Here is a 25,552-nt window from a genome sequence, read left to right on the forward strand (position 1 = left end):
CTCTAGGCCTGGCTCTCAATCAACTTAGCCACCCAGCTGCCCCACAAGACAGAATTTTGAGAAGGGATAGGATAAAAAAGAGAGAAAGAAGGATAAACACGAACAAAAACAAGATGGAGTTAAATATATAGTAACATAATTGTGAATGTGAATGAAATGAATTCACCCAGAAAACAGAAGCATATAGAATAGATTTTTAAAAAGTATCCCAAAATATAGCTTACAAGAAACACACTTCAAGCATGCATAGAGAAAAAATAATGGGCTATAGCCAAATCTAACATGTTTGAACTGAAGTTGTTTTTTTAAAGGGTAATGATCATGATCATAGAAAAAACAAAAGTAAAAGACATGCCAAATTAAAAGAAATAAGGAGGAAAATCACATTTTGGTAATAGATGCCATAAATAATGAAGTAAAGATAATACTAAAGATATATACACCAAATGCATAGAATTCAAATTCTTAAAGGAAAAAGTTAAATGAGTTACAGGAGAATATAGATAGTAAAACTATACTAGAGGGGAACGTGAATTTTCTCCTCTCCCAACTAGACAAATTTAAATTTAAAAATAAACAACAAAGAAGTTAAGGAAGTGAATATAATTTTAGAAATTTTAGATATGATAGCCCTTGAGAAAAATGAATATGAATAGAAAGGCATATACCTTTTCTCAGCTGACACAGCACCTTCACAAAAACTGAACACACGTTACAGAATAAAAATCTCGCAACCAAATGAAAAGGAACAGAAATATTAAATGTGTCCCTTTAAAATAATAATGCAGTAACAATCACATTCAATCAAGGGTTAAGGAAGCATAGATTAAGACTTAATTTAAAATTAAACAATATAGTCCTAAAGAATGAGTGGGTCAAAGAACAAATAATAGAAAAAATAAAAATATATAAAAATATTAAAAAATATATAAAGAGAATGAAATCATTGAGACAATATACCAAAATTTTATAGGATATAGCCAGAACAGTACTCAGGCATAATTTTTTATCTCTAAATACTTAAATTAATAAAAGATAAAGGGCAGGTCAATAAATTGGGTATGCAATTTTAAAAAAACACTTTAAATCAAAACACCAGCTAAAAATCCTGAAAAATCAAAGGAGAGATAACATTACCAAAAGAAAACCTTTGAACTAATAAATAAAACTAGTAGTTAGTTTCATAAAGAAAAAAAAACAATAAAACAGATAAACTATTGGTCAATTTGACTTAATACAAGAAAGCCAAATTATGCAAATTCACCACCAATGAAATAAGTGGATGAATATTTAGAAAAATATAAATTGCCCAGATTAATAGAAGCAGAAAGGAAATACTTAAATAACACTATCTTAGTAAAAGAAATTAAACAAACCATAAATGAGTCCCCCCCCCCCCAAAATCCTCAGGACCAGTTGAATTCACAAGTGAATTCTACCAAACATTTAAAGAATAATTAATTCCAAAACAATATAAACTATTTGGAAAAATAGGCAAAGAAGAAGCCCTACCAAATTCCTTTTCTGACACAAATCTGGAGCTAATTATATAAACCAAAAGGAACAAAATCAGAGAAAGAAAATTATAAACCAATTCCTCTAATGAATATTGTTGCAAAAATTTTAAATAAAATTTTAAATCAATTATAGCAATAAATCACAAAGATCATATATTATGACCTGGTAGGGTTCAATACCAGTAATGTAGGGCTAGTTCAATATTAGAAAACTATCCATATAACTTTATTATCTCAGTAAGAAGAACAACAAAAAAGCATATGATTAGCTCAATAAATACAGAAAAAGCTTTTGACAAAGTTCAATACTTACACCTATTAAAATCACTAGAAAGCACAGGAAAGAATGGACCTTTTCTTGAAATGATAAAAACTATCTATTCACTTCCCAGTAAGATCAGGGTAAAAGAAGGATACTCATTATCACTAATATTAATTCAATATTGAATTAAAAATCCTAGCTATAAAAATAATAAAAAGAAAACTACAAATTTATCAAAGTTACAGGATATAAAATAAATCCATATAAATCATGAACATTTCTATATTCTAGTAACAAAATCCCAGTAGAAAGAGAGAGGAAGAGAAATTTCATTTAAAATGACTGCAGACAAGGGGCCGTTAAATAGCTCTGTGGATTGTGAGCCAGGCCTGAAGATGGAAGGCTCTGGATTCAAATATGATCTCAAATACTTCCTAGCTGTTAGGACCCTGTCAAATCACTTAACCCCCATTGCCTAGCCCTTACAATTCTTTTGCCTTGTGATCAATATACAGTATTGACTCTAAAAAGGAAGGCAAGGGACAACTACAGACAATATACAGATTTGGAGGTCTACTTGCCAAGAGAAACCCAGGAACTATAATAAACAAAATTACAGAATACTTTTCATGTGAATAAAGTCAGATCTAAACAACTGGAGAAATGTAACTCATGGATAGGCTGAGCTGATATAATAAAAATGACAGCTGTACCTAAATTAATTTACTTATTGAGTACTGTAACAATCAAATTACTAGAAAATTATTTTATAGAGCAAGAAAAAATAATTTTGAATATTCATCTGAAATGAAATAAGATCAAAGATATGAAGGAAATAAATTTTAAAAAGTAAAGGAAATCGCCTAGCAGTATCAGAATGCATACTATGTTACAAAATACAAAACATCAAAACGATCTAGTACTGGATAAGAAATAAGAGTGATAAATCAGGGTAATAGAATAATTACACAATACACAGTAGTAAATGGCCAAAGTAATATAGTGTTTGATAAATCCAAATGTCAGAGGTTTTGGGAAAAGAACTTGCTATATGACAAAAATTGCTAAAAAAATTGAAAAGCAGTTTAGTAGAAACTAGATACAGACCAACATCTTACACTGTAACGAAGATAATTTTTAAAAATTTTACATGTAAATAAGAACTATTCAATGAATAAAAATATTACCAGGAGGAAAAAAATTAATTTCCCACAATTTCTCATAAAAAGGAAAGTCAAAGGGTAACTAGGAAATAGTAAAATATTTTGTTATGTTAGTAATTACCAGAACACTGTCTTGTATACTACATAGTAATATCAAGTCATTAGTATAACATCAAGTTAATTTAGAAGAGTACAGCATAGTAAGTTTTGTTAATCTATAAGTGTTAAGCATAAAGATCTCTTCAACATTTATAAATGTTATTATTGTTTCTGACTGAAACAAGGAAGATCATCTCAATCCATTTCAGTGAATAACTGTATGTATCTAATTACAAAAACCACAATTACACTGGTCTAAGAACCATTGTAAGCAATTGTATCACCTTTTATATTATTACCACATAATTGTGATATGTAATTATGGGAGTCATGTCTATAGTATCAAATAAGCTTGAATAATCAAAGCAAAATCTCAAATGCAAACAGTATATTTAGGGCCGTGTTACAAAGAATTTTATTTGGCTCATTCAGACAAGCCCCCCAATGATTTGTTACAGCTAACTTATAAAATTACAGAGAATAAGGCCTAAACATAAATGCATGGTAATCCTAAAAGGAGTTTTATAGCAATAAAAAGATTTTCAAATGTCATTTTTCAGTTCACTACTCTCCAACAAATGCCCTTTTTGATAGTTAAACCCAGTTTTCTTATACCTCCCCACAATCATCTTATTTTCATCTCAGTTTTACAGTTCACGCCTTTCCATTTTTTCTTTTTATTTTCCTTTTGAGAAATATTTTCCACTCAAAAGTCTAGTTACCTCCATTCCCTCCACAAAACTATATACACTAAAGCATTATAGATCTCACAACTCTAAAAATGTAAAATGTCTCACTTCCTCATTGAAAGAAAAATGATTTATGATTTTCTCCTCGGGCAGCATTTAATGCCTGATATGATTAACAAAGATATGATCTTACATGACTGATACTTGTTTTGTTTCTCTAATACTGTGTGGTCTATAGTTTTGTAAGTGATTATAATGGCTTCAATATTGAAAAGAAATTTTTTTTAACCTAATCATTAGACTGAATACATATATGTGAATGGACAAAATGGCCCATTAAAATAAAAATATAAGATTTCTTATCATTTAAAAAAAAGTCACTAGGAAATCTTTTGATTTTTTTTTTTATTAAAGCCCTTACCTTCTGGGAAGTGTCTGAGGCCAGATTTGAACCTAGGACCTCCCATCTCTAGGCCTGGCTCTCAATCCACTGAGCTATCCAGTTGCCCCCTCCCCCCCTTTTTTTTTAAATCTGTTGATTTTTTCCCCCCTAAAACCCTTACCTTCCGTCTTGGAGTCAATACTGTGTTTTGGCTCCAAGGCAGAAGAGTGGTAAGGACTAGACAATGAGGGTCAAGTGACTTGCCCAGGGTCACACAGCTAGGAAGTAGCTGAGGCCAGATTTGAACCTAGGACCTCCCATCTCTAGGCCTGGCTCTCAATCCACTGAGCTACCCAGCTGCCCCCAAATCTGTTGATTTTTAAGAAAAAAAATTTTAAGGAAAAAAAATGGTGAAAAGACTGAGAAATGCAACCCAAAGCAAAATATATGATCCATGAAAGATCAATTATGTACATTAAGAAGTATTACAAATCTGCAGTTTAACAATATATTGCATATATTGATAGTTTCCCTATATATACATCCTTAATTCTTGACCAAAAAGGAGGCACAGAATTCTTCTGTGCATAAGGTGAAGTGTAATTCTTTCAGAACTAAATTTAGAGATGTCTTTCTGACACTGAATCTTGTATATATAAATAAACAAATATACACATGTATATTTATTTATTTGTTTGTTTGGTAATTGGTTTTAACCTTACCTTCTGTCTGAGAATTGGTTCAAAGGCAGGACAGTGGTAAGGGCTAGGCAAATGGAGTTAAGTGACTTACCCAGGATCACATAGGTAGGAAGCGTCTAAGGCCACATCTAAACCCAGGACCTTCCATCTCTGGCCTGGTTCTCAATCCACTTATCTGCCTAGCAGCCCACTAACAATATAGATCTAAATGAGTTTTGACAAATGTTCAAAGAAGTCAGTTTTAGGTAAATCATACACTGCTTTCTAGAGAAATTTGTTTATAGACGGTGTCTATGAGGGAAATGGGTTAGTAGAATGAATAGGGAAAGGGATATTATAGTTATAGAAAATATTGTTAATGAAAATACAAATGAAAAAATAAAGCTATGTGAAAAATACAAGTATTTAATTACATTAACTTTAACACATGGTCCTAAATTAATTAAATTGTATAATAAATAAGAAGAGATTTGAAATAGATTCCAGGGGGGCAACAAAGCAGTTCAGTGTATAGAGATCAAGGCCTGGAAATGGGAGGACCTCGGTTCAAATCTGACTTGAGACACTTTCTAGCTGTGTAACCTTGGGCAAGTCTCTTATCTCCAACTGCCTGGCCCTTACTGCTCTTCTGTCTTGGAACAGATACTTATTAGTATGATTCTAAATGGTAAAAGAAAAATGGATTCATGAACATTAGGTTTAAGACTGATAGAATATGCAAAAACTACAAGTTCTTAAGCAGATGAATTATCACATGAAAGAAAATTTATTCTATCAATCTCTTTACTATGAATGCTCTGTCATCATGAAGTAAAAGAGAAGGTCTTTGAAATGAAAAAAGTAGTTTCCTAGAAACTCTAAGGAACACATAAAAAAAAAGACATACTTGCCTTTTCTAGTCAATTCTAATTCTTTTCAAATTGACTAATCAATGTAATAAATAGAAAGGAGAAGTCCACCTCATATTTCTGGTATGGTAATCAATAAAAATAAGATTCTTCACAATGACATTTACCTTTCTTGAAGTAGAGATGTCAAAAAATGGCTTGTTCCTAACACTAAAGGGTTCCTGTGTTTTGTCAATGAGACCGTTCTTCATTTTTTCATGTCGAGGGCTTATTATTTCTTTCTCAATACACTGCAATCGAGTATTGAAATCACAATTTCCAACTGGTTGTCCCTGACAAAGAGAATTAAATGAAACAATGAGATAAATTTCAATATTTCCAAATGTGTTAACAAAAAATGATTTTTAAAAACTAGAAAATATAACAAATATATGAAATGGAAAGGTCTACAAATGCCACAGAGGTTTAGTGTTTTAATGGATAATAGTGGAACCATCACACCAATGCACAATGTGCTACTAAAGAAGAAAAAATATACTTAAAAGAGGAAAAATAAAACAAATATACACAAAAAGAAATCCATATTAGAAGCAATAACTTTTAAATGACAGTCTGAGTTTTAAGATAGCTCAAAAATGTTTTGGTAAAAAAAAAAGAAATGGTGTTATACAGAAAATGATCATGTCACTTGAATATTAATAGTCACAGACTTATATGGTGATAGGTATGTCATAAATATTAGTAAAGAAAAAGATAACATATTTCATAGCAATGACTAAACAGTGAGTTCTGAAATTGGAGATTATAAGTGATAAAACAGATAATTTGCATTGCATGAAATTTAAAAACGGTTGAATAAACAAAATTAACACCAATGGGTAAATAGCCCTTCTCATCACCCCATCCTCATCATGGGGAGATTTATATATCAAATATCTCTAATAAGAGCTAACAGACATATTTAAGACCAAACAATGTTCCCTATTAGATGAGTGGCTAAAGAACATGAAGAAGCCATTAACAAGAAAATTATAAATTATTAGCAACTATATGAAAAAAATTTCCCAATCACTAATAAAAAGAAATGCAAATCAAAATAACTTCATGGTTTCACTTCACATCCAGAACATTGGCAAAGGTAAGAAAAGATTAAAATAAGACAATGCTGAAGAGGTTGTGGAAGGAGAAGCATGCTAATACATGCTCAAAATTGGTTAAGTGATTCTGGAAAGCAATTTGAAATGATGTTAAGAAAATGGCAAAAAGATCCATACTCTTTGACTCAGAGTTTTCACTGTTAAAAGTGCCTAAAGAAGTCAATGACTTAAAAAAATGCTAGTTGGTTAGTTCTATGAGACTGTTTTTTTTTCTTTTTTATTCTCTGTTATAAATCATGGCTAGAGGAAAGGAAGTATTGGGACATAAAAACAAAAAAGGCCAATAAAAAATTTAAAGACATCAAGCAAATATTAGCAATTATCACACTGTATGCTTTAAAATTACTAGTTCTCATTCTTTAACAACAGCAAAAAGACATTCCATGGATTCCTAGTAGTAATAGACAGCAATATTTAATAGACAAAACCAGAGTAGAAAACAAGTAACGGGAGACAACAAAACCATGTCCCCAAATAAAAATATTTATGACTTTCTAAACTGTAATTATTCATATTCCTCCTAATTTTGAATATAAAATATAAAACATTTTCACTACATAATCCTACCTACATGAATTTTTTGTGTGCTGCTTTGAAACAGCAACTATCAGAAAATAGAAGTTTTAAAAAAATCAATTAATTTAATTCCTTTGTACATAAATAAAACAACTAGATCATGAAGTCAAGAGAATAAAGGACAATTGATTATAAATAACTGCTTAATAACTTTTGGTGAGTCACTATATTCAATCAATCGACAAATTTTTATTAGGCACCTCCTATGTGCTTGTTAACTTTCATGCAAGAAACTATGCTAGGTGTAAGGGGTAAAAAGACAAAAATGAAATATACCTACATTCACTGAATTTATATTCTATACAGAGGAAAAATATGTACAAATAAAAATGTTTATAAAATATATATTTTGGAAAGGAAAACTGAATCAAGCTTTGACATTTTTGCTACTGAGGTGGAGTAGACAGCAGCTGGAATATCAGAGTGAAGACTGATGGACAGCAATGACAGTTAGAGGGGGGAGGGGAGATTTGGAGAATAACAGTTGCTATCGAGGTTACTCTTTCCTGGCCCTTGAACTGGAAGGAGCTCTCTCTCTCCCTGTATCTGAATAGAAACTACCTCTATTTCCTGGATTTTTCCCAACTGTGTACTCTACCTAGATTCTTGTGGATCGTGACATTGAACAAAAGGATTTAAGGGGAGCGGTTTGAACTATAAGGCCAGCTCTGAAGGTCAGGATCTTTTCTTCCACTTGCTGTCTATTGCTAAAGACATTGAAGTTAAAAAACCTAGCACATATATAGCATAGACAGAGAATAAAAGAAACCCTCCACAAGCTGGCAAGGCCTGGCCTCAGCTCAAAAGCTGAGAGAGACTGAAACTCAATCTCTGGCAATGTATAGGGCAATCCCTATTCCCTCTACCCTGATACCTTCCCAGTCTTAACTTGTTAAATTCATCTTTAGTTAAATATATGCAGTCAGATATCTTTGTAAGGGTGAGGGGACACTAAAGGGAGTAAGGGTTTTTTAGGAAAGAAGGTTCTCTGTAACCTCAAGTACCCCAAATCTTGAGGTACCTCTCTGTGCCTCTCCCTCTTTCACCCATGGTTAACGTCAATAAGAAGAATATTTTCTTAAAATATGAAGTGATTTTTGAAGGCAAGGCTACAGGGAACTAGGGAAATAAAAGATTCTCTCTTCCTCTCTCTCTCTCTCTCCATATACACACACATATGTGTGTGTGTGTATGTGTGTGTGTATAAATCTTTCTTCTAATGAAACCATATTAAAGAATAATAATGCTATGATATTAGACTATTAAAAAGCATGTGACATAGCTAGACATAAAACTATTATATTCATTTGTTTCATAAGACATTATAGTTTGTTGTAATGGAAATCAATTGTCAATTGTGTACATTAGTGGAAGGTATCTGAAATATGTAGACCTCTAAAAATATCTGGCTTTGTAAATGTCACATATAATACTTCATTGTAATCTTGTAGATCTGACTATTATTTTTCAAATTAAATAATGGGACAATGCTGTGAAAATTCATGAGGTGTAAGGATAATTTTAGGGTTGTGACCTACTCTAAATTAATTTGGTTGTCAGAGAAAATCGCAAACAAAATACCCAAGTCAATTCTGAAATTTATGGTGATTTGAATTAATATAGATAGAAGGAATTAAGGAGAAGAGAAAGAGGGTATAGGATTTCTGCCACCTGGCTTGTGCAAGGGGGTGTTCAAAGACCTTCTCCATGAGGTCTTTGAAGAAGATTAGAGGCTTTTCTAAGAGAATACTGCTTGGAAGGTAAAGGAGAAAGAATAAGCCTAAACTGAAAGAGCTCAGTGAAGATGCCTCATCTGAACAACACTACTAAGCTACTCGCAGTAGAGTATCAAGGAAAACTCACCACCAAAACTGAACAATAGCTGCCACCACACCAAGATACTGAAACACTCAGCAAGCTGCCACCAGAACCACCTCTCCGCAGAAAGACCCCGGAGAGAGGAAGTGACATGAAATATATAACAGGGTTTTTACATTACTTTCCTGCTTTTCACATTTACCAATGGTAGCTTAAGCTTGACAAAGGCCAGCCCAGGGGTCTGTCAGTTGTTTCTGATTTGTCATTTGCTAGCACATATCTGTCATAAGCGATTCTCCTAAATATTTAATCCTTAAGTATGGGTGTAGAGGGCGGAGTCAAGATGGAGGCTTAGAAGCAACAAAAGTTCAGACCTCTGAAAACCCTTCCTTACCAATCACAAACTGAATGCTGCTAGGGGACTGAAATTCAAACTTAACAACAGGACAGAGGAAGGGAACCCCCCTTCTGGACTCAATTCAAAAGGTACACCCCCCCAAAAAAACCCAGAATCCGAGAACACTCGGGTCTAAAGGGAAGGCAGAAGGAAGGTCCCAGGGCCCTTCCCTCCCAACCCAGAGCACGGAGCCCACAGCAGCAGCTGGAACCTCTGGGCGGGCAAAGGTGCTGGTCTGGAGGGTGTACCTTGAGAGCAACCTAGACCAGGCTCAGAGCCTCCAACACAGGTGGCAGGGAAGCAGGCAGAGAAAGACCGAAGAGCCTGCAGCCCCTTGGTCCAGAGGTTTTTGCCTTGGGGCACTTCCAGACCAACCCAGTTGAACCTAATCCCATCAGGAGTCCTCAGAGCTCAGGGAAGCCAGGACCCCTCCACTCCTAGAGTGCAGGGCCTCCCACAAAGACAGGAACCATTGGGCAGGCAAAGGCACTGGTACCTTGAGGACAGTGCTGTGCCAGGCTCAGAGTGTGGAACGCAGGCAATGGAAAAGCAGCTGGAGAACTGGAGAGAGCCTGGGCGGCTGAGACCTTCCATATGACTCCAGCCTGCCAGAAGTCTTCAACCTCAGAGCACAGAGAATCATCAAAAGGTAATTAAAAAAGAAGGAAAAAAGAAAACCAAAACAAAACAAAAAAACAAATTTAAGAGACTCAATAACTTAAAATGATATGTAGCCCTATAAAAAAAGAGGTCATTGGTAACTCTTAAAAACTGTTGTTATTACCTGGGCAGCAAAAAGAAGTACCCTTAGAGGGAACAGTGAAAAACTGTATAGGATGAAAAGACAAGACAAAAATATGTATATAGATATATACATGAATAAATACATACACATGGGTATGCATATATATATACACAAATATATATATATATACCTAGAGCTAAAAAAAATAGGAAAATACTAAAAGAAATGGGAAAAGAAACAAACGGGGGTAAATTTATATGTCACAAAGTAGCTCATGGTGGGAGGAGGGAGAACATCAATATACTGGAAGGTTAAAGAGGTCTGAGATAAGAAATACTCAACTCTTACATGCTTTGAAATTGACCCAAAGAGGGAAGAACAATTCAATCCACTGGGAGAGAAAATAGATTTGCTCCCTATAGGGGAGTAGAAGTGTAACAAACAGACAGGTGGGGAGGGAAGCAGTACAAGGGAAGGAGGGGGCGGGGGGTTAATTTTAGGAAGACTATAGGGAAAATAACGAGGGGGTAAGAAGGGAGGGGGGTAAAAAGGGGAGTAAAGTAAGGGTGGGAACTAGGGGGACTGATTAAAAATAAACATTGGTGGAGAAGGAAATAGTGAAAGAAGAAAAGGCAGGAACAGAAGTAGAAATCAAAATGCTGGGTAATACACAGCAAGTAATCATAACTCTGAATGTGAATGGAATGAACTCACCCATAAAAAGCAAGCGAATAGCAAAATGCATTAGAATCCAAAATCCTGCTGCTGTCTACAAGAAACACACATGAGGAAGGTAGATACGCATAGGGTGAAAGTAAGAGGGGGGAGCCAAATCTATTGGGCATCAACTGATAAAAAGAAGGCAGGAGTTGCAATCATGATATCTTCCAAAAGCAAAGTAAAAATAAATCTAGTTAAAAGAGATAGAGAAGGTAATTACAGCCTGATGAAAGGCATTATAGACAACGAGGAAATATCTGTACTCAACATGTATGCACCAAATGGCATAACATCCAAATTTCTAAAAAAGAAACTAGAGGAGCTCAAGGATGAAATAGAAAGAGAAACTATACTAGTGGGAGACCTGAACCTTCCTCTATCAGAACTAGATAAATCAAACCAAAAAATAAATAAGAAAGAGGTAAGAGAAGTGATTGTAATGTTAGAAAAATTAGAGTTAGTAGACATGTGGAGAAAAAGAAATACGGACAAAAAGGAATATACCTTCATTTCTGCAGCAACTGGTACATTCACAAAAATTGTCCATGTATTAGGGCATAAAAACATTGCAAACAAGTGCAAAAGAGCACAAATAATAAATGCAACTTTCTCAGATCACAATGCAATGAAAATAATCATTAGTAAGGGAACAGGGAGAGGTAAATCAAAAATTAAGTGGAAATTAAACAATACGATTCTCCAAAACTGGTTAGTCAAAGCACAAATCGTAGAAACAATAACTTCATTGAAGAAAATGACAATGATGAGACATCCTTTCAAAACCTATGGGATTCAGCCAAAGCAGTACTCAGGGGCAAATTTATATCCTTAAATTCATATATTAACAAATTAAAAAGGGCAGAGGTCAATGAATTGGGCATGCAAATTAAAAATTAGAAAGCAAAGAAATTTAAAATCCTCAGCTGAAGACTAAATTAGAGATCCTAAAAATCAAAGGAGAAATTAATAAAACTGAGAGTCAAAGAACTATTGATTTAATAAATAAGACTAGAAGCTGGTACTTTGAAAAAAACAAATAAAATAGACAAAGTACTGTTCATTCTAAGTTAAAAAAGGAAAGAAGAAAACCAAATTGACAGTATCCAAGATGAAAAAGGAGACCTCACCTCTAATGAAGAGGAAATTAAAGCAATCATTAAAAACTACTATGCCCAATTATATGGCAACAAATGTGGCAATCTAGGTGATATGGATGAATACTTACAGAAATATAAATTGCCTAGACTAAAAGAGGAAGAAATAAAATATCTAAACAACCCCATATCAGAAAAAGAAATTGAACAAGCCATCAAAGAACTCCCTAAGAAAAAATCCCCAGTTCCAGATGGATTCACAAAATATTCTATCAAACATTCAAATAACAACTAATCTGAAAATTATGCAAAACTTATATGACAGAATAAGCAAAGAAGGAGTTCTACCAAATTCATTTTACAACACAAACATGGTACTGATCGCAAAGCCGGGCAGGTAAAAAAAAAAAGAAAACTATAGACCAATCTCCCTAGTGAATATAGATGCAAAAATCTTAAATAGGATACTAGCAAAAAGGCTCCAGCAAGTCATCACAATGGTTATCCACTATGACCAGGCAGGATTCATACTAGGAATGCAAGAATCCTCGAGAATCAACAAAAGGTTACTCAAAATAATCAACAACTTTAGCAAAGTTGCAGGATACAAAATAAATCCGCATAAGTCATCAGCATTTCTATATATCTCTAACCCATTTCAGCAGCAAGAATTAAAACGAGAAATACCATTTAAAATCACCCTAGACAATATAAAATACTTAGGAATCTATTTGCCAAGACAAACACAGGAACTATATGAACACAATTAGAAAACACTCTCCACACAGTTAAAACCAAATCTAAACAATTGGAAAAACATTGATTGCTTATGGATGGGACAAGCTAACATAATCAAATTGACAATCCTACCCAAATTAATTTACTTATTTAGTGCCATACCCATTGAACTACCAAAAAACTTCTTTACTGAATTAGAAAAACCGTAATGAAGTTCATTTGGAAGAACAAAAGATCAAGGATATCCAGGGAAATCATGAAAAAAAAAATGCAAAGGAAGGAGGACTTGCAGTCCTAAATCTCAAACTATACTATAAAGCAGTGGTCATCAAAACAATTTGATACAGGCTAAGAGACAAAAAAGAGGATCAATGGAATAGACTTGGGGTAAATGACCTCAGCAATACAGTCTATGAGAAACCCAAAGATCCCAGCTTTTGGTACAAAAACCCACTATTTGATAAAAACTGCTGGCAAAATTGGAAGACAGTGTGGGAGAGATTAGGTTTGGATCAACACCTCACACCCTACACCAAGATAAATTCAGAATGTGTGAGTGACTTGAACATAAAGAAGGAAAATATAAGTTAATTAGGCTAACAGAATAGTATACATGTCAGATCTTTGGGATGGGAAAGATTTGAAAACTAAGTAAGACTTATAAAGAGTCACAAAATGTAAAATAAATAATTTTGACATCAAACTAAAAAGTTTTTGTACAAAGAAAACCAATGTAACTAAAATCAGAAGGGAAGCAATAAATTGGGAAACAATCTTCATAAAAACCTCTGACAAAGGTTTAATTACTCAAATTTACAAAAAGATAAATCAATTGTACAAAAAATCAAGCCATTTTCCAATTAATAAATGAGAAAGGGACATGAATAGGCAGTTTTCATATAAAGGAATCAAAACTATGAATAAGCACATGAAAAAGTGTTCTAAATCTCTTATAATCAGAGAGATGCAAATCAAAACAATCCTCTGAGGTATCACCCCAAACCTAGCAGATTGGCTAACATGATAGCAAAGGAAAGTAATGAATGCTGGAGGGGATGTGGCAAAGTAGGGACATTAATTCATTGCTGGTGAGGTTGTGAATTGATCCAACCATTCTGGAGGGCAATTTGGAACTATGCCCAAAGAGTGATAAAGTATTGTCTGCCCTTTGATCCAGCCATAGCACTGCTGGGTTTGTACCCCAAAGACATAATAAGGAAAAAGACTTGAACAAGAATATTCATAGCTGAGCTCTTTGTGGTGACAAAAAATTGGAAAATGAGGGGATGCCCTTCAATTGGGGAATGGCTGAACAAATTGTGGTATATGTTGGTGATGGAATACTATTGTGCTAATAAAGTAGAGGAATTCCATGGAGACTGGAACAACATCCAGGAAGTGACACAGAGAGAAAGGAGCAGAACCAGGAAAACATTGTACACAGAGACTGATACACTGTGGTACAATCAAAAGTAATGGACTTCTCCATTTATGTCAATGCAATGTCCCTGAACAATCTGCAGGGATCTAGGGAAAAAAAACACTATCCACAAGCAGAGGACAAACTGTGGGAGTAAAAACACCAAGGAAAAGCAACTGCTTGACTACAGGGGTTGAGGGGATATGATTGAGGAGACACTCATACCCAGTAGAATTGTGCGTCGGCGTGGGGTGGTGGGAGTGGGGGAAGGAAAAGAAAATGATCTTTGTTTCCAATAAATAATGTTTGAAAATGACCAAATAAAATAATGTTTAAAAGGAAAAAAAAATATGAGTGTAGACATTCCTGTTTTTATTAGACTAAGTATGGTGGAGTAATCCAAAATTCACAGAGGAAAGCTTAGAGTCATTCTTCATTCTCCCCACTATATTGCTAGAAACACTGAAGAAGACTAACACTGACAATGCTAATACTGAAATTCTGGAAAGAGAAATAATTAAGCAGTTTGGGTTTGAAAGCACTCTTAAAAGTTTTATCAGGCTAAACACAGATCTTCTCTATTTCAATAAAGAGATTAGAAATATTCTCTCTTAGGTAATTCTAAATTTCTCTAATTCAAAATGGGATTTCTTTTTCTTAGCAAACTTAAATATGGCTTGTATCATTTCATTGTCTAAATAGGGTTATTTAAGTATTTTTTCCTTTTCTGTTAATCAAGGTAGTTTATATTTTTCTACATATACATCCATTTCACTTAGATTTTCAGTTTTTCTAGCATATAATTGGGCAAAATAACTCCTACTACTTGTTTTAATTAAATCTTCATTAGTGGTAAATTCAGCCTTTTCATTTTTGATAACATCTATTTGGTGTGCTTTCTTTAAATCAACTAAAGGGTTTTTTGTTTGTTTGTTTGTTTGTTTGTTTTTTGTGGTGGGAGGTTCCCTCATAAAACCAGTCCCTAATTTTATTACTTCTATCATTTTGTTACTTTCAGTCTTATTAAACTCCTCTTTGATTTGTTGGATTTCTAATGTGGTATGTAATTGGGAATTTTAAATTTGTTTTATTTTAGGGTTGTTTTTTCATTTCATTTTTGTTAATTTAAAGTTTCATATCCAATTTATTGATTTGCTCTTTCTTTTACTGATGTATGGTTTTTGAAATATAAAATTCTCCCCCCCCCCCAAATACTGCTTTGGCTGTTTCCCATAATTTTGGTATATTGTCTCATTATCATCATTCTTATTTTCATGAAATTGATTTGTTCTTAAGCTCACTCATTCTATAGGATTTGCTTTTCAATTAAGTTTTAATCTATGTTTCCATGGTTCTTGAATGAATGTAATTTTTGTTGTATTATGGTCTAAAGAGGATGTATTTAATAATTCTATTTTACTGCAGTTGGTTGTACTACATGGTCAATTTTTGTGAAAGTCTCACGTACACTGGAGAAAAAGGTATATTCCTTCCTATTTCCATTCAGTTTCTTCCAGGGGTCTACCATATCTAACATTATCCAGATTCTATTTAACTTTTATTTTGTTAGATTTATTCAGCTCTGAGGGAAAAGTTGAGGTCACTCACTAATACAGTTTTACTTTTTCTTCTTATAATGGTTAAACTTTTCCTTTAAGAATTTGAATTCTATGATAGTTGGTGATTATACGGTTAGTACTGATATTACTTCAGTGAATCTGTTTTTAACATTATGTAGGATCCCTAGTTCTCTCTTTCAACTAGTTCTATTTTTCCTTTTGATTTGTCTGAGATCATGATTACTACCCTTATCTTTCTTTCATCAGTTGAAGGATAATAGATTTTGCTATGTGTCTCTCTCTTTGAAATGTGTTTCTTGTAAAAAAAAATACTATTAGATTCCGATTTCTAATCCATTATGCTGTATGCTTGTATTTTACATGTGAATTCATCTCATTTACATTCACAGTTTTGATTTAAACAATGTGAGATTCCCTCCGTTTTGTTTTTTCTGTTTATCCTTCTCTCTCTTTATACTGTCTCTCCACTAAGGTCTACTTTCCTTCTGAATAATGCCTTCTTGTACCCTCCTTCTCCTTTTAATATTCCCCCTCTTGTGTTCTATTCTTCTACTACCCTTTTGGCTAAAATAAAATTTCTATATCAAATTTGAACCAATTAAGATGTGAGATTCAAGCACTGATGGATTCTCCCCACTATTTTCCTTTTCATTATAAAAGCTGTTCCTTCTGTGCTTCTTTTATGTAATATAATTTTCCCCATTCTTTCTCTCCCTTCCCCCTTTTCCCAGGGTATGCCTCTCCCTCACCTATCCATTTTTTTCTCATCATATGAACATAATCAATTAACTTCTCTACAATTCTGAACAGTTTAACCTTACCGAATTGCTTGTGGTTATTCTTTCATGGTTCTATTTGATTTTTTATAATCATTTGACTCTTCTTATCAAATTTTCCATTCAACTCTGGTCTTTTCTTCAGAAATGCTTTTATGTCCTCTATTTCATTAAACATCCACATTTTTCCTTTGAAGGATTATATTCAGTTTTGCTAGGTAAGATCTTATTTGTCATCCAAGCTATTTTGTCTTCCAGAATAGCATATTCCAAGCCTTCTGTCCCTTTAAATAGCAACTGCCAAATCTTGTGTAATCTTGACTGTAGCTACATGGTAACAGAATTCTTTCTTTCTGGCTGCTTGAAGTATTTTTTCTTTTACTTGGGATCACTGGAATTTCACTATAATATTCCTGGGATAATTTATTTTGGCATGCCTTTCAGGTCTTCATAAGTGATGTTCATATTTTAATTTCTATTTTGGATCTAGAAGCTCAGGCAATTTTCCTAAATAATTTTGAGAAATACTTTCTTTTATCATGGCTTTTAGGTAGTCCGGTAATTCTTAAATTATCTCTCTTATATTTTCTGGGTTAGTTATGCTTCCAATGAAATACTTCACAATTTCTTCTTTTTTTTTCATTTATTTTCCACTGTTTTACTTTCAATTAAGAATTAATTAAAAATATTTTTCCCATAGTTCCATGATTCATGTTCTTTTCCTCCCCTCTTTCCTCCCCCCTCCCAGAGCCAACAAGCAATTGCACTGTTTACCCTGTTTTATTGTCCCCTAAAGTCTCCTGGAGTCATTAGTTTCCATTTAACCAATTCAAATTTTTAGAAAATGATTTTTTATAAATCTTTTTATTTTAATAACAAATATCCACATCAGTTTTCTGCAGATCCAAATTGTCTTCCTCCTTTCTTCCCTCTCCACTCCCAGAGCTGGCAAGCAATTCAGTCTGGGTTATACATGTATTATCATGCAAAACACTATTACCATATTATTCATTTTTAAGTGAATAATCTTATAAAACCAAAACTCCAAAACATATACCCAAATAAACAAGTGATGCATTCCAACTCCAACAGTTCTTTCTCTAAAAACAGCATTCTGTTTCATAAGTCCTTCAGAATTATTCTGGATCACTGTACCATTTTTAGTAGCAAAGCCCATCACATTTGATTATTCCAAAATATCACTGTTACTGTGTACAATGTTTTCATGGATCCACTTATTTCACTGTGCATTCATTCACATAGGCCTTTCCAGCTATTACTAAAATCATTATGTTCATCATTCCTTATAGTACAATAGTATTTATACTATTATGTATATGTATGTATGTATATATATATGTATATACAATACAATCACCATCATATATCACAATTTGTTCAGCTATCCCAACTGAGAGATAGCCCTTTCGTTTCTAATTGTCTGCCACCACAAAAAGAGCAGCTATAAATATTTTTGTACAAATAGGCCCTTTCTCATTTTTTTTTATCACTTTGGGATACAGATTGAGTAGTGATTAATTAATGGATCAAAGGGCATGGATTCTTTTATAGCCCTTTAGATGTAATTCCAAATTACAATCTAGAATGGTTGGATCAGATTACAACTGAAACAGCAATGCATTAGTGTCACATCCACTCCATCATTTATCGTTTTCCTTTACTGTAATTTGGCCAATCTGATAGGTATGAGGTGGTATCTCAGAATTGTTTTAATTTGTATTTCACTAATCAAGAGGGATTAAAAACATTTTTTCAAATAATTATTGATAGCTTTAACTTCTTCATCTAACAACTGCCTATTCATGTCCTTTGACCATATATCCATTGGGGAATGACTTGGAATCTTATAATTCAATTATACTATTGATCTCTACATTGAAATCATTTACCCATTTTGACCATATCTTGGTATGTGTAAAATACTGACCTAAACCTAATTTTTGTCATACTATTTTCCAAATTTCCAGTAGGTTTTGTCAAATATTGTGCTCTTAGTCCAAAATCTGGGATATTGAGTTTATCAAACACTAGATTTCTAAGGTTATTTACCCCTAACCTATTCCATCATTCTACTTCTTAGCCAATACTAGATTATTTTAATAATTACTACTTTATAGTACAGTTTGAGATCTAGTACCACTAGGCCACCATTCTTCATTTTTTTTTCATTAGTTCCCTTGATATTCTTGATCTTTTGTTTTTCCACAAGAGTTTTCTCATAATTTTTTCTAGTTCTATAAAATAACTTTTTGATAGTTTGATTGTTATGGCACAGAATAAGTAAATCATTTTAGGCAGTATTGTGATTTTTATTATATTATCTCAGTCTAGCCAAGAGCAATTAATGTTTTTTCCAATTTTTTAGATCTAACTTCATTTGTGTGAAAAATGTTATATAATTGTGTTCATATAATTCCTGAGGTTGTCCTGACAAATAGATTCCCAAGTATTTTATATTGCCTAGAGTGATTTTAAATGGATTTCTTGTTCTAATTCTTGCTGCTTGGTTCTGTTGGAAACACAAAGAAATGCTGATGAATGATGTGGATTTATTTTGCATCCTGTAACTTTGCTAGAGTTGTTAATTATTTCAACTAAGTTTTTAGTAAATTTTCTAGGATACCCTAAGTATACCATAATATCATCATCGATGAGTGATAGTTTAGTTCCTTCATTGTCTATTTTAATTCAATTTTTTTCTTCTCTAGTTGTATAAGCTAACATTTCAAGTTTAATATTAAATAATAGTGGAGATAATGGGGACCCTTGCATCACTATTGATCTTACTGAGAAGAATTTTAACATATCCCCATTGCAGATGATACTTCCTGATGCTTTTATATAAATACCACTTATTATTTTAAAGAAAGGACCTTTTATTCTTATGGTTTCTAGTATTTTTAAAAGGGATGGATATTGTATTTTGTCAAAGGCTTTTTCTGCATCTGCTGAGATAATGATGTGATTTCTGCTAGATTGATTACTGATATGATCAATTATGTTGATAATTTTCCTAATACTAAATCAGCTTTGCATTCCTGGTATAAATCCTAAATGGTCATAGTGAATAGTTCTTGTGATACATTGCTGTATTCTATTAGTGTTTTATTTAAGATTTTTGCATCAATGTTCATTGAGGAAATTGGTCTGTATTTTTCTTTCTTTGTTTTTGATCTTCCTGGTTTAGCACCACATTTTTGTCATAAAAAGAATTTTTCAGTATGCATTCTTTGCTTATTTTGCCAAATAATTTGTATAGTATAGGGATTAATTGGTCTTTAAATATTTGATAGAATTCACAAATGAATCCATCTGTCTCCAGGGATTTGGGAGGGAGGGCTTTTTTTGAAAAGGGATTATTTAAGTATTCTATGTCCTCTTATTAATCTAGGCAATTTCTATTTTTGTAAGTATTCATCCATTTCACCAAGATTGGCATATTTGTTGTCATAAGTGGTCAAAAGAAATCCTATTGATTGCTTTAATTTCCTCTTCATTGGAAGTGAAATCACTTTTTTCATTTTTGATACTGGTAATTTGACTCTCTCCTTTCCTTTATTAAATCAAATTAACCAACACTCTATTTTGTTTTTTCATAGAATCAAATCTTATTTATTAAACAGTTCTTTTACTTTCAGTTTTATTAATTTCTCCTATGATTTTTTTAGGGTTTCTAATTTAGTCTTTAATTGGAGATTTTTATTTTGTTCTTTCTCTAGTTCTTTTTAAGGTGCATGGTCATTTCATTGATCAGCTTTTTCTCTATTTTATACATTCCAGGATATAAATTTTCCCCTATGTATGGCTTTAGCTGTATCTCATAAATTTTGATATGTAATCTCTTCATTGTCATTCTCTTCAATGCAATCAGTGATTTTTTTTTCTTTGACTAGTTTAGAAGAATTAGATTATTTAGTTTCCAATTAATCTTTAATTTGCCTTTCCGTGAACCCTTTTTGATCACAGTTTTTATTGCATTATGATCTGGAAAAGTTGCATTTATTATTTCTGCTTTTCTGCATTTTTTGGTGCTTTTATGCCCTAGTAAATGGTCAATTATTTTTATATGTGTCATAAGCTACTGCTGAAAAGAAGAAATATTTCTTTTTATGCTTATTCAATTTTCTTCAGATATCTATTAAATCTAACTTTTTAAAAATTTTATTTACTTCCTTTATTTCTTATTTTTTGTTAAATTTACCCAATTCTGATAGGAAAAGATTGAGTTGCCCCACTAATATAGTTTTACTGTTTATTTCTCCCTCAAACTCCTTTAATTTCTCCTTTAAAAACCTGAATGCTGTGCCATTTGGTGCATATATGTTAAGTACTAACATTACTTCATTGTCTATACTACGTTTTATCAAATTGAATTTACCTTCTTTATCTCTTCTAATCAAATCTTTTTTTTGCTTCAGCTTTGTCTGAGATCATGACTTGTACTCCTGTGGTTTTTTTTTTTTTTTTAACCTCAATTGAAGACCAATATATTCTGCTCTGCTCCCTTAGTTTTATTTATTCTGTGTGTATCTAACTGCCTCAAATGTTTTTCTTGGAAACAACACATGATAAGATTCTGGTTTTTAATCCACTCTGCTCTCTGCTTCCATTTTGTTGGTGAGTTCATCCCATTTACATTCACAGTTAAGATTACCATGTGTATAGTCCCCTCCATCTTGTTTCCCTCTTTTAATCCTGCTCTTTCTCCTTTCCTGCTCTGTCTCTCCACACTGGGGTTTTGCTTTTAATTATTCCCCCCATTCTCCTCCCTTATATTACTCCCCTCCTCAACACACTTATGCCCCTTCTACTTTGCTATGGGGTAAGATAGGATTCTATATCTCAATGAAACTGGTTGTGTTTTCCTCTCTGAGCCAATTCCAAAGAGAGTAAGGTTTAAGTATTACCCATCACCACCCTCATTCTCCAATCTGCTGTGTTAATTTTCTTACTACTCCACCCCTGACATCACTAAATGTGATATAATTTGCCCCATCTTACTTATTCCCATTTCATTTTTTCCCTTTATTATTTACCTATTTATGCTTCTCTTGAATTTTGTGTTTGGATGTCAAATGTTTTGCTTAAATTTGATCTTTTCTTCAGAAATACTTAGAAATCCATTTTATTAAATGATCATATTTTCCCCTGAAATAATACAGTCAGTTTTGATGGAGAGGTGATTATTGGTTATAAACCCAATTCCCTTGCCTTCCAGGATATCAAATTCCAAGCTTCCAGTCATTAATGTAGAAACTGCCAGATCTCACATGTGTAGTTTTACTTCCAATTCACCCACATGCTGTGAAAATTGACTATCGTTTTTAGTTGTTTTCCACAGAACAGCCCCTTCTCTCGATCTTGGTGTTGGTTTTTTACTCCTTTTGAGACACTTTTTAAAGACTGGTGTGAAGGGATTCTCAGAATGATTTCAGCTTTCACTGCTCCTAAGCTGCCATCTTGGCTCCTAAAATAATTTGTTTTCTTTGATGAGCTTTTTTGAGTACCACTTTTTTCCCATTTGGCAAATTTTGTTCTTCAAGACGTTATTTTTATCAGTGAATGTAATGTTTTTCCATTTAAACAACTGTCTTATTTTCTTCAATTTTTTTGTTTCTCTATTACCAAGATGCCAGTAGTGTTTTCATAATTTTCTTCCTGGGCTCTCATTTCTATATCTAATTATTCTACCATTCTTATTATGAAGATCATTTTTCAATTCTTCCAGGAATGTCTATTGAGCTTAGATGCAATTCACATTTTCCTTTGAGGTTTTGCTTGTTACTATTTTAATTTAACTTCTTCTTTCAATTTTGTTTGGATCTTCCCTGTCATCATATTATAGTTTATTATATAAATCCTTTTTTCACCCTACTTCTTTATTTTGAGCTTTATGATAAAGTTAAACGTCTATTCCTGGAATGATAGGGAGGGGCACTGTCTCAAGAATCAAGTATTTTTGCATGGTTATTTTCAGAGCTAGTTCTGAAAGTTTTGAAGTTTTTGTGATCTGAAAAGAGGTATAGTCACTGATCTCCTGGTCTGTACTCTGGTTTTTACCCTGGAAGTTCTCCTTATCCCTTAAGACCAGAAGCACTGAGTTTCCTGAGGATCTATAATCCCTTGGGATGAAAAAGAATACTACTCCTCAGAGTTCCTGCTCCATCTTAACCAAAAATGCTTCTCTCCACCCTTGAAATATGACCAAAAAATGGGTATAAAGATTTGGTCGACAAATACTAAATGATTCTGCATGGAGTACTAGAACAAGAGTTCCTTTACAATCTCTTTCTGACCAGGTCCCCTCACTATCTCTGTCTTAAAAGCTCCTAAGGCTTCTAATATTCTATCTTCACCAACTATTTCTGTCACTGGTGTTTAATTCAGGTCAATTCTGAGTCAGCCTCCACCTCCACCTCACAGATCTTTCTTTCTGACCTCCTATTGTGAGCAATAAGAATGTGTCACTATAATGTTTTGTTAAACCCTGCCACTCCAGAATTTTATTTCAGGTGTTATTTTAAATTTGTTTGGAGGGAAATATTAGAAAGTTAGATTGAGTGCTTCCTCTACTCTGCCATGTTCGTCCCATGTCCATAAGTCTAAAACTGAATTTTAATCCAAAAGAGAGTGATGGAAGAAAAAACAGGAAGAGACAAAAATTCAGAGAAAAGATACAATGAAAATTTACAGCTTAAAAGAACAGTGGGGGCAAAGTCAATATGGTAGAATGAAGTGAGCATTTCTGCCTAGCTCTAACCATAAACCTCTATACAAATGTTAAAGGAACATCAAACCTAATTCTAAGCAGGAAAAACAACACAAAGTCACCCTGATTCATTTTTACAGTCCAGGATAGCTTAGGAGAACAGAAAGAGAAGTCTATGCACATGACTTAATGGCTGGCCAGGGAAAGTGTCATGGGCTTTAAAATCTTGAAGATAGCAACAGTGGTAGCAGCAGCAGCATGAATGCCCAGCACCCAGGAACAATGGTAAAAGGATTAAATATCTGGTCAACAACAGATTTCAAGGGACCCCTAGACTATAGCTGAGCAGAAGATTGGGTCCATGCTTTTGACAACTACATCATCCATTATCTGGTCTTTGGTTGTGGTTATGAGGCAAAGAGAAAGGGTTGACATCACAAAGTAGCAGGGGCCTTACCTGTGCAAGGACCAGCAAAATGACAACTGGCAATGGCCCAGGATGCAGTAAATGACCTTGGCATGTTTTGATGTCTGATGAAGCTCTAGAAGCTCCATAGCACTTGCTTCAGCTACCTTCTTGGCCATTAGAACAAATTATTCTTATTCATCCATTAATCTGGGGAAAATCTTCACATGCTTGAGGTAGACATCCCGCCCACCTCGAATCACCAACAGATTCTGAGACCTATCCTAACCTGGCTTAACCCATCTCACGGCCTATTGGAATATGGCTTCTTGGAATCATGGATAAGAGCTGGATGACAGATAGACATCAAAGGTGGATAAGCAGCCCTGAAAAGGGCTCAGCAAGCCCTCACACTAGAACTATTGATTCTTCTTGAACATCTCATATACTGGAAAGCACAGGAATTAAAGGAATTTTTATTAAAATGATAGGCAGTAACTATCTAAAACCAAAAGCAAGCATTATAATAAAGTAAAAACCTTCTGAATAAGATCAGAAGTCAAATATCACCAATATTATTCAGATCATACTAGAAATGTTAGCTATAGGAAAAGACAAGGAAAAAGAAATTAAGGGGAAAATGGGCAACAAGAAAACAAAAATATCACTTTTTTCAGATTATGTGATGCCTTACTTAGAGAATTAACTAAAAAATCCACCCAAATCATTCACATCTCTATACATTACCAACAAAATACAGCAGGATGAAATAAGAGAAATTCTTTTTTCAATAACCACAGCCAATATAAAATGCTTAGACATTTACTTGCCAAGATAAACACTGGAACTATATGATCATTATTACAAAACACTCTTCTAACAAATACAGATAAAAAATAATTGGAGGAATACTAATTGTTCATGTGTAGGCTGAGTCAATATAATAAAAATGGTAAAACTAAAGTAATTTCCTCATTAAATGCTATAAATAACAAACTATCAAAGAATTACTTTATAGCTGTAGAAAAAATAATATTCACCTAGAAAGAAAAAAAAGGTCAAGACTATCAAGGAAATTAATGAGAAAAAAAGCGAAGGGAGTGCCAGACTATTAACTATATCACAGTGGCAATTATCAAAAATCTTTGGTACTGGATAACAAATAAAGTGGCTGATCAATTAAAACAGATTAAGTAAACAAAATATAAAAGCAAATGAGCACAACAACTAGTATCTGATAAACTCAAAGATCCCAACTAATGGAGCAAGAACTTATGATTTGGCAAAAATTGCTGGGAAAACAATCTAATAAAAAACAGGTGTAAACCAGCTTCTCAAACTGTATAGCAAGATACATTCAAAATGGGTATATGATTTTGACAAAAAGAATCATATCACAAGGAAATTAGGGGGGAAATGACCCATCAGATCTATGGATAGGGAAAGAGATCATGACCAAACAAGAAATAGACAGGGTTCATGGTAGACAAAATGAATAATTTCAATTACAAAAATTTAAAGTTTTAGCACAATTAATATAGCCAGAATTAGAAGAAAAGCAGGAAACTGGGGCTGGAGGGAGAAATTGACAGTATTTCTGATAATGGTCTCATTTTTCAAGTATATAAAGAAATGAGACAAATTTATAAAAATAAGAGGCAGATCCCAACTTGCAAATGGTCAAAGAATGTGAAGAAGCATTTTTAGAGAGAGAAATCAAAGGTATCAATAGTC

At 33.3% G+C, this 25,552-nt stretch overlaps 1 protein-coding gene across 4 annotated transcripts in view; it reads right to left on the reverse strand.

Moving 5' to 3' along the window:
• Positions 1–25,552, reverse strand: part of RNGTT (RNA guanylyltransferase and 5'-phosphatase) — a 331,943-nt gene that overhangs the window by 184,738 nt on the left and 121,653 nt on the right. For all 4 annotated transcript variants that reach the window (XM_007484310.3, XM_056818579.1, XM_001376428.4 and 1 more), the window contains exon 11: positions 5,829–5,993. In XM_007484310.3, coding sequence (XP_007484372.1) covers positions 5,829–5,993 — 165 coding nt within the window. The remainder of the gene's footprint in view (positions 1–5,828; positions 5,994–25,552) is intronic.

Source organism: Monodelphis domestica, chromosome 2 (assembly GCF_027887165.1).
Source record: "Monodelphis domestica isolate mMonDom1 chromosome 2, mMonDom1.pri, whole genome shotgun sequence".
Classification (NCBI taxonomy): domain Eukaryota; kingdom Metazoa; phylum Chordata; class Mammalia; order Didelphimorphia; family Didelphidae; genus Monodelphis; species Monodelphis domestica.